Here is a 12985-nt window from a genome sequence, read left to right as displayed (position 1 = left end):
TTTCTAACATCTTTGCCAGTCACCTCAACAATGCGTCTGCGCATGCTTATCCCTCCACTGCTTTGTCGTAAAAGTCTTATTACAAATCGAGCACTCAAATGGCTTTACATTTTCGTGAATGCGCATGTGTACAGTCAAGTTATAACTAAACTTAAAGGCTTTACCACATACTTTGCACTGATACTTAGCCTCATCACTATGAATGAGCATGTGCTTTTTCAGACCGTAATTGGCCCTGAAACTCTTTGGGCACAATTCGCACTGAAAGGGTCGGTCGTTCAAGTGTACGGCCCTATGACGGGCGATATGCTTGGTGGCAAAACCGCAAATATCACAAACTCCCACTGGTACATGTTTGTGGAACTTGTACTTATGGGATGATTTTTCCTTTTCAGTCTTAAACACCAAGTCGCACTTTTTGCATTGAATAATCGAGCTGTGGAGTTTCTTATGCATCTTTTCGTGTTTGAGAAGCTGCTGGTAACCGTACTTGCCGAATTCTTTGCTGCAATAAGAGCAGATGTACGGAGGAGGGGGCCAACCTCGTTTTAAGTGTATGGCTGGTTTTGAAGAGTTGCCAGTTTCGCTATTTACATGGAAACATATATGGTCTTCCCTGTCCTTAGCAACAACTGCTCTGCAAAATTTGCAATAGAGGACATCTGGATTTGGAGCGTGGTCACAAGGTTCATCCATGTACTGGTTGCAAGTCGAACAGTGCATTTGTAATTGAATGCTAAGGCTCTTTAGATGGTACTTAAGGCGCCAGGATTTGTTGAAAAATTGTCCGCAAATAGAGCAAGCAAAGGAAGAGCCTCTAAAAAAGGTAGAAGCAAACGTGCAATTAGATTTCAACCTTCCAATTTTTGCCGCAATTATTTAGCTTTGTAGCTCAACAACCAAAATCCCCCAATAGATTTGATAAATAAACAATTCTGACATTTTTACTTAATGAAAACTTTAGAATAAAATCCCATATAAACGTATGATAGTGTATACTCTAAATGTTTATGCTCGTATATATGAAAACAATGAATTTTTGCGAAAAAACCATGTGTCACATTGTAAAAATAACATGGTTCAGGATAAATAACGCCTGCTTCAACAGGAGAATCTTCGGCACCCATATATGACTTGCTGTAAATGGAATGACATTTTATACAGATCTTTGACACCTTTATCCTTATAGAATCGACAAAGTGTAAATATGCCATATGGGTCCTGTCAAGATATTTGGCAAAACCTTGATCACAGACCCCCAATTAGTTTCCGATCCCATTCAAACATTCAATATACAGAATGATCAATTAACAGTTCCTCAGATTGTTACAGTGTAATATAGAAAGCGGTATGTTTGAAAACATATTTTAATTTCTATCATAAATGATAGACATCAATAGAAAAACAAAATATTTATATAGCAGTATGTCGTTCCTGCAAGATTTCTATTTTTCGCGTAAAAGAAGCTCAACTGATCAAACACCAAAATTCATTCACTAGTTTATTCTAGATGTTTTGAAAATATTATTTTTTTCCAAAATCCTCAAGTTACTCTGCTGCCTTAATTTGACAACCTTAGCAGACGAATCTAATAGTCATTTCCAGTCATTATATCATTAAATCACAAGTAATTCTAAGAAATATTAAATGATCAAACTGATTACCTGATGTCAATGAGAGATGGTTTACCCTTATAACATTGTCTTATTTTTACGTCGATAAATTAAATTTTAATTTTTACATGAGACATCCCGTCCACTTCAATATTTCAAGGTTTCTTACCACTCCAAACACAACCAGAACAGTTTAAGAAACCCGTATAAAATACAATTTCTCATGTTCATTCTCAGAATTTCGGAAATTACTATATATGAAATTATAATTTTCGCAAATTAAATTTGTTTGCTTTTTTATAAGCGTTAGATCAAATTTCATGAATGTATAGTTGTATTTGGAAAAGTTAAATATTTAATTCTACTAGGTAGAGACAAGTTATAAAGATGAATCACCTACTTCTTTCTTTCTTTAAACCACAATATACCTGTAACGGTGACAAATACAGGGTGTTTCAAAAATAAACATATCTTGTTTTAATTTTCTACGAAATTAAAACAACAGTTTGTCAACTTGGAAATTAAATTTTGTCAAGCAGATTAACGTCGAATAAAAATTGTATATAACAATTTGTTGAAACATCTTGTACTGGCAGCATTCTAAGTAATACTTACCGTAGATACGTCCGAACAGCTCCCTTTAAATTCTTGAAGGAATAGGTTTGTAGAAAAATGAAAATAGAGCTGACCTTGGTGAAATTTTAGACCAACAAATTTTTACTTAATTTATTAAAATAATTTAAGAAATGATTTTAAAACTTCTAATATAAATTTCTGGTGTCATGAGAAAACTTGTCACCATATTAAATTTACTTTATATTTGGTTCCGATAACTCAATAATCAACCAACCAATTTTTATAGGTCAGGTCAATATTTCCTAAAGACGGATTTTCAATCGCATTATCATTTTCATTTGCAAAACATTAAAACTCAATTAATGGTTTCAAGTAGACATACGCAAACTTTACTTTTACTACTAGACTATCGACTGAAAAATCGCCCTTCAGACGAATAAATCAAAGCCCGAAATACTAAGCAATAGGTGCAATAACACTTTAACCCTAGGGCAGGCCTGATTTATCCGCTTTTTCCTTAGGATGCAAATTCTACTCCATTCAAACACAAAATGTTCAAAAAATATATATATTTAATTAACAATAAAATTACAATTCTTTAATATCTCATCTTCTGGTTTATGAAGACTAGACACGTTACACAAAACACAGGTCTTCTTTCATCTAGAGGTTTAGCTATTTCTTCTTTCTTCTAGAGTATTAGCTATGTAAAATTAGAAAATGGCGGAGTGACAATATAAATTCCTTGTTTGAAATTTACTTCCCCACGTTCAATCATAATTTTCCTTGGAAGAAAGAAAAATATGCCAGAACACCTGGAAGTTTGCACTCCGACAAATCCTTAGTAACATAAAATATATTTATTAGAAGAAATGAAATTTAAACTCATTTCCGCATTACAATTTAATTATATGGGGCCCCAACACCAAATTTTTATACACCTTAAACCTTAAATGCTTTTAAATATACCCATAAATATGAACTACTAGACATGCACAATGCACTTGCACATTCATGCTGGAACTCGGTCCCACAAAAACTTCCCAATACCTTTTATTTGTAAAATACCTCTTACGTTTTGTTTTCATGAACACAAATGTGAGGTAGTTTGACTGAAATGAGCTAAACAGGCTGCCTTAACAGACTAGGAACAAGCAAAATGCCATCAAAGTAAATAACATTTTGAACTATGTTCTAAAAATTCCAATCATCCAACCACCACAATTTCTAGGCATATTGAGTGTCTGCTAAAGAAAACAGACATCGACACACTAATAAATTACAGGCGGTAGTGATCATGGAGTCCTAGGCCGCATGAGTAGATTTAGGAAAACTCACAAACTAGCGACTTTCCCCTTTTGCCTCAAGAATGCCTTATAACCATTTCAGTCAAACACTCACTCAAATTACCTAAATGGAAGAATAATCACTAACAAATCTGCTCAACACCAAATGGTGTAGAACTAAAGATATAAATGTATTGTCCAAAAACTTGGACAACATTCAATAACAAAAATAACTTGCCATTAAATAATGGAAAGTATAAATGAAAACAATATTTTCAAAAACTTAACGTAAAATAGGCAATGAAATTGAGAGCTTTCATTATAATAAGTGCAAGATATTTGAAACATTAACTGCCTTCTTTAGAAATTCATTCAAAACAACCCTTGAGTTGGAAAGTTATTGAAGGAATTCCATGGAAGGATAAATGTCAAAGACCCATACAATAAATTTATGACTAAATCCAATGAGGATTATGAAGGACAAAATTAATTATATACATTTAAAAAGTAACAAATATGCCAACGCTGCCAAATATTGTAATATTTGAAAACGTTTTTAACATAAAGGTTAGCTTTAAAATGAATCACTTGATACTCAATTTCGTTGCCCAAAGTTCGCCTGGATTGTACCAATTTAAACAAATACGAAACTTAGTTTAACATATCCAATGGGACGTTTTAAAAACATATTGCCAGCATTGTATAACATAATTGCTGAATAAACCAAGTCTCCCAACAGTTTTAAAATAGTCAAAGTAGCTCCGCAGACACCAGGAAGTAATAGTATCTTTGGAAATGACTATTCAAACAAGTAGAGTTGTGAGGTTAATTTAGTTTTCAACTTCAATACTTAATTAAGTAGTTAAATGCAGGAAATTGATTTTATACGTCCTTTAATGAAGATATGACAAACTAAGAGACTATTGATGAATATGATTACATATAAAGCAAAAAAAAGTTAACAAACTAGTTTGCCTTGATATATGAAATAAAAATTCCACTTACCTTACCCTATCAAAAGACACAATTTTTGAATCTCAGCTTGTAATTTTATGGTGATATCAAAAACGTCAAAATTAAGAAAATCTTCATTTATCAGATTATAAATTCTAAACTTAACTCTAATAAGAATAATTTTCATGAATAAATTTTATGAAATTTGGTAAAGAATAATTGCAATAATATTTGATTATTTCCATATAAAACTCACTCAATATACCACCAAAATGTTTTCATACTATTTTTATCAAAATATTACCTAAACTTGACCGCAGAAAATACACAAATTCATAAAAATTTCAAAGCAATAAAAAAAAAAAAGCTGAAGGCAAACGAGTTTAAAACCCGAGGTACATCCAGACGTATTAGGGTAAAGGAATTAAATAAAAAACGAGTACTCACGGTGCTTCCACTCCATCTTTGCCTAGCCCTGATGGACCAGCTTGGTCATCAGCACTTGTTCCAGGTACTTCTGTGTAACTGGGATCCTTTTCTTCACCGTCAGAATCATCGCTTTCGTCTTCAATCTGGAACAAGGAAACTCATCTTTAGAACCAATAAAATAACACTGATTGAAGAAAACTCACTTTTGTTATGGGTTCAGCGCCATCCACATCCTCATCCTCATCAGAGTCATGTGAAATATTAATCTGTGCCTTAACAGCAGCAGTTCGACGCGCCCGCTTAGCGGGTGGCGCCTCAGCCTCATCTTTGGTTGCCTCATCAAAGGACTGATCATGTGCATGTCCATCTTCCAAGGCTTCAGACTCTTCTTTAACTAATGCTTCAACAGGTTTGGTGATCTCTTGCATTTTATCATCCTCTTCTTCTTGGCCCAGCCATGACTGTAAAGTCTTCTCACTATTGGCCGTTGAGCTCCAAAATTCATAAAATAAATCTAACTTATTCGAGCAACCACCGCATATCTTTTTTGGAAGTTTGTCATCTCTAGAGACCTGCAACAAAAAGACATCTAGTTAAGTGTGATGAATTAACTATAAAATATATGGAGTGTTTAAGTGGAAAGCTTCAGATGGCCGTTCTATTTGGCATCACTTACAATCTCAGAACAGGTCTGTGAATGAACAATCATCATGTAGTAATTAAATTGCAAGTTGAACTGAGACCACTCCTAGGTATGAAACTTTAAAGAGCTTATATACAGGCAATTTTTTGTATCAAACATTTCAAGAAAATGAGTATTGAATTTGAGGAAACAGATAAGAGTCTGGACTCTAATTATGTAAGTTTATCTGAATTTAACTGTCAAAATCATGACATTCCAGTGTGGGACCACACATTTAATTTATTTTGAATTGAGACTATGATTGATCAATATAATTTATAATACAAAAACTTTATAAAGGAATAGATCACAGTAAATCAAAACCACAAATAGCTTAAATTTTACGTCCAGTTCTTATTACAAGCAACCACAGTCAACCAACACTTCATATAAGTACCTTTTATAGCACCAGTGAACAACAATGTATAGAATATTATTTGAAAAAACTATTGAAATTTTACACACAAAAAAATAGAGTTGTCAAAATAGATGTATCTTAAAAACATATAAATGTAAAAACTGTTAACTGTTATAAACTTGTTATACTGTAACACTGTTTTTAGGAATCAGAAAAACAGAAAATTTCCAAAAAAATAGTTCTATTTAAAAAAAACTTTTTCCATACTTGGCATATTCCAGTCATAAACAAATCAATGGCAAGAAATAACAGAAAATCCTTGTAACAAATATTTAGATTGAAATTTTGCAAAATGAGATGGTTTCAATAGAAAACACTCTATATCCCTAAATCAAAACCCAATATATTTACAGGCTAGACCAATTATCAGTTGACTTTGCATTTGCACCATTGAAACAGTAAATAAAAATAAATGTCTCTGAAATACTTCACTGCTTTTAACTTGAATTAAACATCATCCTTTTAAAAATGGATAAATAACGTTCCAGGTTTCAAATATTACGTTATTAAGAAACGTCATAAGAATAACATTGAATTACCTGGTTGACATTAAATAACAAACTTGCTTCTATTTATCAGATGTTAAAATTCAATGAAATCCTTAATAAAAAGTCATTAGAGTTTGAGGCCCATTCAATTTTGATGCAATACTCAGTATAAAAATTAGCTCAAAACAAACTACTCTAAAAAGACGCTGTAAATATCAACGGACAAAATGGCGGTGACATCACCCAACCCATTAAACCCGCGCGGTCTTTTTCCCACCGCTTGTCAGCAAACGCGGACGAGCTCAAATTCTATTGGTCAATCCTGTATATCCTACGCATTTGATTTTGCGTACTCGGTATATTCTAGAGCAGACAAAGGAAATCGATGTAAAACATGATAGGGGCAGGGAGGAAAGTATTGATATATTACATCACAAAATAATAATTAAAACACTAAATTTAGGAAACAATTTTTTCATGGTACAGCGGAAAAAAATTAATTAATAGACTTGTATCGCAAAATGGTGACGTTATTTGGAGAATAGATAAAATTATTTAAAACATTAATTATGCTTTGATTTATGTAATATCAGAAGAATTGGGTGTTGAATTTCGTTGAAAACCAAGAAACTTTCAAAGTTAAATCATATTTAAGTAGTGACAAAACAGAGACAAACGACGAAGCATGTCTGAGCAAAAAGTAGTTGTCTTCAAATTACAAAGGGGACGCCATGATGGCCGCCGCCTCAACGTAACTTAAAACATTATTAGTGAAAGTAATTATAACTAGAGCTGGGCACTGGCTGGAACCCTGTATAAGAAAGCTGTAAAGAGAAATGGTAATGTCCGTAAACATACAGGATGGTCGTCCAAAATGTGGGCTGTCGAAAATCAAACCTGAAAAGGAGAAAATGGCGGCCGAAGCCACTCACCTTAACTGGTAGACAGGAACGAATTTTGAGGAAAGTCTGCCTTATATCACCTTGCTCCTCGAAAATTGGAATATTAACCTGGTCCTTAACTAAGCACAGTCTACATAAACGTAAAATTTCACCGGGATTATCCATTTTTGCGCAGTTTCTCTTGAAATTTCATCGGAGGTGATTCATGGAACTGCTTCTTTGGCGACGGTTGCTGGCGAAATGGACGAGGCGTAGACGGATGTTGTTCGAAGAAACACTCGGCAACCGCCGCGCTCCGCCCCACCATACTTCCGGTCAAGTTAAGGCGGCTAATTCAAGTTGTATTTAATAAAATGGTAATACACAGCTACAAACTATAGAAAAATGTCTTTCAAATGAATATAAAATATTAGTATGAAATAGCTTTTTTTGCCTAAGCGAGTTACACCCAAATAATTTTGATAAATATGAGAAAATGTCCAATGTTGATAATTGGCATGTGAGAATTGCAATGTCAATGTTAGGTATACAATTCGTCCTAATTAGACACGATTTTACTAATGTTTTTAATAATTACGTTTATAATATTAAAATATATACAAAATGGGGAAGAATTGAGGTATTTTAACCTGGAAAATCTTAAATCAAATAAATTAAAAGTATTTATTTGATTATTCTCGTCTCGGCGATAGTTTTAGGATTTTAATTCCTTGTTGTATCTGCAGCCAGTAATTCAATTTTTGAACTGCTCATTAAAAAGAAATAGATTTAGCGATTTTTCTTCAAAGAAAGAAAGATAGGTTGCTGCAAATCCCTTCCTAAATATGTCAATGTTATAACTGTCGTTCATTCCCATCTTATAACCTCAATGTTTATAAAAACATTTTCAAAAATTTATTCTCAAACTTTTATTCAAACTAAGCGGAAAATGAGTGTTTTCGTGCAAAAAGTCAATCCCCTTACCGGTAGTAATGACTGGGTAATTCAAAATGAAGACTACGACTACCACCAGGAGGTTGCTAGGTCTGCTTTTGCAGATATGCTTCATGATAGGGAAAGGAATCAACTCTATGAAAAAGCTCTTAAAACCGCTATTGAGAAGATTCATTCCATGGGAAAAAGGGCTAATGTGTTAGATATAGGTAAGAAGAAGGTATAGGTTGAAAGATGTTTAAATACCATAAAATTAATTCAGAACACTTATTAATGTGTGGATTAAGCATGTTTTTATATATATGAATTAACAAAAAATTACTTCTCTTCAAATCAGTTTTTTCTAAAGAGTACTTTTCTCTTAGGAATGTGAGCAGTAGCAGTGATTCACTGATCAAAATGCCTTCTTGCCTAAATATCTCACAAAAATTGCTTTGATTTTTGTATTTTTTGAAGTGAATTGACCTAACTTTTGTTGGTTATTACTGCTCATTACAATTTTTTGCTTAAAATACTTGTGTGTCTGATATCTCCTTAACTTCTAATGATATCCCAATGCGTAGCAAAAATAGATTTAATGTCATATGCTATCTTCTTGTTAAATCTTTCAGAAACTTAATGATGAATTTTATTTTTAGATGTTTGTTTGTACTGTGTAATGGGAATAGTGGATTTTGTAACATTAGCAACAATAATGATTTAAAATATTATGAAATTTTGATCAATGATATTAGTAGAAACATTAACATTTCTTGTTTTAAAAATTTCTTGTAATCTAAATAAGTTTATCAAAATATAAAGTTAAACAAAATATGCTAAATAAATAAATTTACAATTTAATAGGTGCTGACAAACTAAACATCACAAATATTACATAATAGTTTAAAAGATGTATAAAATAATGTTTAAGTAAATATTCAAAAATTGTAGAATGGCATTAAAAACAATTTTAATTTTAATTGCTAAAATTATAGATCTCCAAACATTTAGTTGTAACACTTATTGCTTACTTCTTAATGTCACACTATGACTTATTGTTTTAATCTTAAAGTTTATATTTTTATTTGTTTACTATTACTGTTTACTTCTTATAGAAATCAGATTGTGAATCATGCTTGTTTTAGGAACTGGAACAGGATTATTGTCAATGATGGCAGCAAAAAATGGAGCTGATTCTATTATTGCCTGCGAAGCTTTTAAGCCTATGAGTGAATGTGCTTTAAACATCATAGAGCTAAATGGTTTCAAAGATAAAATTAAGGTGATTCCCAAGAGGTCCACAACTTTGTCTGTGGGATGTGAGGGTGATTTGCCTGAAAAGTGCAACATCTTGGTGACAGAAGTTTTTGATACTGAGCTAATTGGTGAAGGGGCACTGTCAACTTTTGATCATGCCCATAAACATTTGCTTGAAAAAGAATGTATTGTTATTCCAGATAATGCTACCATTTTTGCTCAAGTAAGTACAACTCCATTTGTTTTCAACAGACCAAAAGCCAGTGTGACTTTATTGCAGGTGGTTGAGTGTCCTTTTGCACAAAATTGGAACAAACTTAAAGATATTTACAATGATGACTTGGAAATTTTGATTAAGGTCCCTGAAAATATCCGAAAATGTCCAGGTTCAGCTGCAGTACATGATATTCAATTGAGTCAGCTGCCCTTGTCCTCATTTAACCCAATTATTCCTCCAACTCCAGTTTTAAGATTTGATTGGTAATCTTAAATAAAAACCATAATAAGAGGTAAAATAATTAAAGATTTTAGGTCAGGCAAAACCCCATTTGTTTTTGAAAGATCTACAATTCAGACTTTGACGAGTCTTAGAGAAGGTAAAGCTCAGATGGTTTTCATGTGGTGGGAGCTGCAAATGGACATTAATGGGGAGCATATATTGAGTTGCGCTCCATATTGGGCACACCCAAAGTCAAAAGAAAAGTTGACAGTAGAGGTGCCTTGGAGGGACCATTGGATGCAAGCTGTGTATTACTTGCCTCAAGAAGTTGATGTTAAACAAGGGCAAGAGGTATGTTTTATTTCCATGTCTGAACTCTCAAGAAAATCAATAAAGTAAATGTATTTCTCTCAGATTCATTTAATAAGCTGTCATGATGAATATTCTTTATGGTTTAACTTTACCACCACACTGAGAATAACTGACTTGCATTACTTAAGCCCTGTCTGTGAGTGTGGGCTACATGTGGCGTTTTCCAGAACTAGGTAGTTTATTTTTTGAAATATTATAAGTATACACATATATTATGGTATTTACTTTGAAGAATAGGCCAATTGAATGACACCAAAAGATACAAAAAATTCTTAAGAATCTTGGAAGAAAACATCGATAAAGACAGCTGCATTTTGTTTCTGAGTGATAGTTTTCACTATGGTCTAGTAGCCTCAAAGCTGGGTGCTAAAAAATTATACTTCCTGGACACAAACATGATATGCCGAAAAGTTTTAAAAGAGTTTATAAAGCACAATAAGATAGACAATGCTGTTATTCTTGAAGACGCAAAGAGTCTAAAAAATATTGATCTCAACACTGTATCCATAGTGTTTGGAGAGCCCTACTTTACCAGCACCATTCTGCCATGGGATAATTTGCTTTTTCTGTATCTCAGAGGCAGCATAAGGACAGTTTTAAACAAAAATGTGAAGGTCTTTCCTAAGAGCTGCAATGTTAAAGCTGTAGCTGTTAACTTTGAGAATTTGAACAAGATTCGAGAGCCATTGGGGATATGTGAGGGATTCTCAATGGCAAATTTTGATCATTTGATTTCAGTAAGTGCTTATTTATAATAATACCAGGGATTTTAAGGAGGGATTTTAGGAGTCCAGCAATCTTAGTGATGATAATGTGGAGGCTCAACCTCTGTGGGAATACCCAGGAATAGCCTTAAGTAAAGAGACTGATATAGCTCAGATTAATTTACTTGAAGAGCATGAATCTGTTTTAGAAACACAAGGAACTATTAACATTGAATTGTAATATTTTTCTTTACAGATTTTTTTACTAGTCTGTTGCTTTTTTCCTTAGAGATCAACCGTGTAATGGCATTGCCTTATGGGTTAACTGGAACTTAGATGATACAGCAAAAGGTACTATCTCAACTGGTCCCACACAACCAATAGTAGTGGGACAAAAAGTGCATTGGGACATATATACTCGACAGGGAGTTTGTTTGTTCTCAGCAAAACAAGTTAAAGTTCTACAATTTTATTTCAGTTTTAACTTCAAAGAGGGTAACATTAATTTTACTTATTCGTGATGAGTAATGAAATAAAGTTGAATTTTCTCTTTTTTTTTCTTTTTTTTTTAATATGAGGTGTACTTGAGCATGAAAATTAAGGAAAGTGACGATAAATTGGGGATTAAACTGATAAGGTTTCTTTTTTTAACTCTTCATATGTTAAGATTTCTCAGCTTCTCCAGAATATCCCTGCATATAGTGTAAAATGTTTCTTCAATAATAAATTCCCGGTAAAATTGTAGTAAAATTTATTTCCAAAATTTAGGACTTGAAGTATATTTAAAACAAACCTACATCCCGATCCAACAAAGTTTAAATGTGTGTGAATTACACAGGTTGTCAAATATGTGAATTGGTTATATTCTAATATAGTAACCTAATGCATTGCGCGTAGGCAATACTCTTCGCATTACTCATTTCCACTACTATGGCCTTCCAAGAGTGACAGATTCTTTAAAATTTTCTATAAATCACATTTTTTTCACCCTTAAATTTTAACACCTTTCAAGTTTACGACTTTGAGCAGGACAAGATACAAGCAATAAACTTGAAAAATTAACTTAATCGGAAACATTCATAAGGTCAACCAGGATTTGATGTCCTAGTAATGAGACGGTTTTATACAAAACAATTTACATATAATTATGAGGAACACTCAGACAATCACAATTCAAAATATTTAAAACGAACCGGTTTTGTACCAACAAGTATTTAAAACTGTGCTGTGTTCGCTATGGTGCATTTGTGTCCCTACAGTCACAGTTCATTCCTTTTATAAATGTATTCAATTATTCTATCATGCTCCTGTGTGCGATTCTGACTGCTTTCTATATAACTGCTTGTTCACCATTTTGAGAAGATACTGGTTCTCCGCAAATGAGCTTCGATACTTATAGTTTTCTAGTTGTGCAGCTTTCAGCTGTACCTGTGAATTGTCTTGACATTTACTGTTGTGTCCAACTTAAAATTGCTTCTGCCAAATCTTCTGAACTTTATCTCCTCTTTTCGAAAACTCATTCCTTCCACGTTTATTCGCAGGTTCAAAGTAAGTCCTTCCTCGGATTTGCATGACGTGCGCTTCCATAACTTTATCGTCGAAACTCGATAGAAAACCTGTCCTATCTACGATATACATATACGTATTTATTCCCACGGTATCGTGAGGGACTATAATGTCATTCTTTTAGATGGTAGATTTTTTACTAAGATGTGCCTCGCTTTGCCTTATTTCTCCTTCCAACTTTTTATTCAATTCTTCTCTCTACACGTAGAACCGCCGATACTTTAAATATGAAACTCTTTAAGGGTCCAAAAACTTCCATTGTAAACTCTGAGAATTCGTAAGGAGCAAATTCCAAATTCTTTGAAGTTGTCGAATTGCATCGTACTCTGCTACAAAGACACCACGAAAACCCTTTCGAAAGATTTGCGATAACGATGATGAAGACCG

General features: G+C 33.1%; 2 protein-coding genes across 44 annotated transcripts in view; one reads left to right on the top strand and one right to left on the bottom strand.

Annotated features, from left to right (window-relative positions):
* LOC136414528 (zinc finger protein OZF-like) overlaps window positions 1-7617 on the bottom strand; it is a 183432-nt gene extending 175815 nt beyond the window's left edge. For 14 of the 43 annotated variants that reach the window (XM_066398627.1, XM_066398635.1, XM_066398622.1 and 11 more), the window contains exons 1-3: window positions 7379-7608; window positions 5062-5430; window positions 4877-5001 (exon numbers count right to left, since the gene is read on the bottom strand). In XM_066398627.1, coding sequence (XP_066254724.1) covers window positions 4877-5001; window positions 5062-5430; window positions 7379-7513 — 629 coding nt within the window. In that variant the 5' untranslated portion in view covers window positions 7514-7608. Of the gene's footprint in view, window positions 1-4876; window positions 5002-5061; window positions 5431-7378 lie in introns of all 43 variants that reach the window. The other 29 variants (XM_066398604.1, XM_066398602.1, XM_066398609.1 and 26 more) reach the window with 8 other exon arrangements.
* A 593-nt stretch (window positions 7618-8210) lies between these two features.
* Window positions 8211-11585, top strand: Art7 (arginine methyltransferase 7). Its single transcript, XM_066398336.1, has 8 exons — window positions 8211-8490; window positions 9406-9740; window positions 9798-9997; window positions 10049-10307; window positions 10371-10501; window positions 10561-11065; window positions 11115-11269; window positions 11322-11585. Exons 1-8 carry the CDS (start codon window positions 8217-8219, stop codon window positions 11551-11553), a joined length of 2091 nt encoding a protein of 696 aa, XP_066254433.1. The 5' UTR covers window positions 8211-8216; the 3' UTR covers window positions 11554-11585.
* The last annotated feature ends 1400 nt before the right edge of the window (window positions 11586-12985 follow it).

Source organism: Euwallacea similis, chromosome 17, assembly GCF_039881205.1.
Source record: "Euwallacea similis isolate ESF13 chromosome 17, ESF131.1, whole genome shotgun sequence".
In the NCBI taxonomy this organism is placed as follows: Eukaryota; Metazoa; Arthropoda; class Insecta; order Coleoptera; family Curculionidae; genus Euwallacea; species Euwallacea similis.
The sequence above is the reverse complement of the archived record's forward strand: the minus strand, read 5'-3'. Positions and strand labels throughout refer to the sequence as shown.

Coding starts and splice junctions, on each gene's coding strand:
- Art7 (XM_066398336.1), top strand. CDS start 8,217: ATGTTTATAAAAACATTTTCAAAAATTTATTCTCAAACTTTTATTCAA. Junction 9,741..9,797: donor ATGCTACCATTTTTGCTCAA/GTAAGTACAACT, acceptor ACTTTATTGCAG/GTGGTTGAGTGTCCTTTTGC. Junction 11,270..11,321: donor GGAACTATTAACATTGAATT/GTAATATTTTTC, acceptor TTTTTTCCTTAG/AGATCAACCGTGTAATGGCA.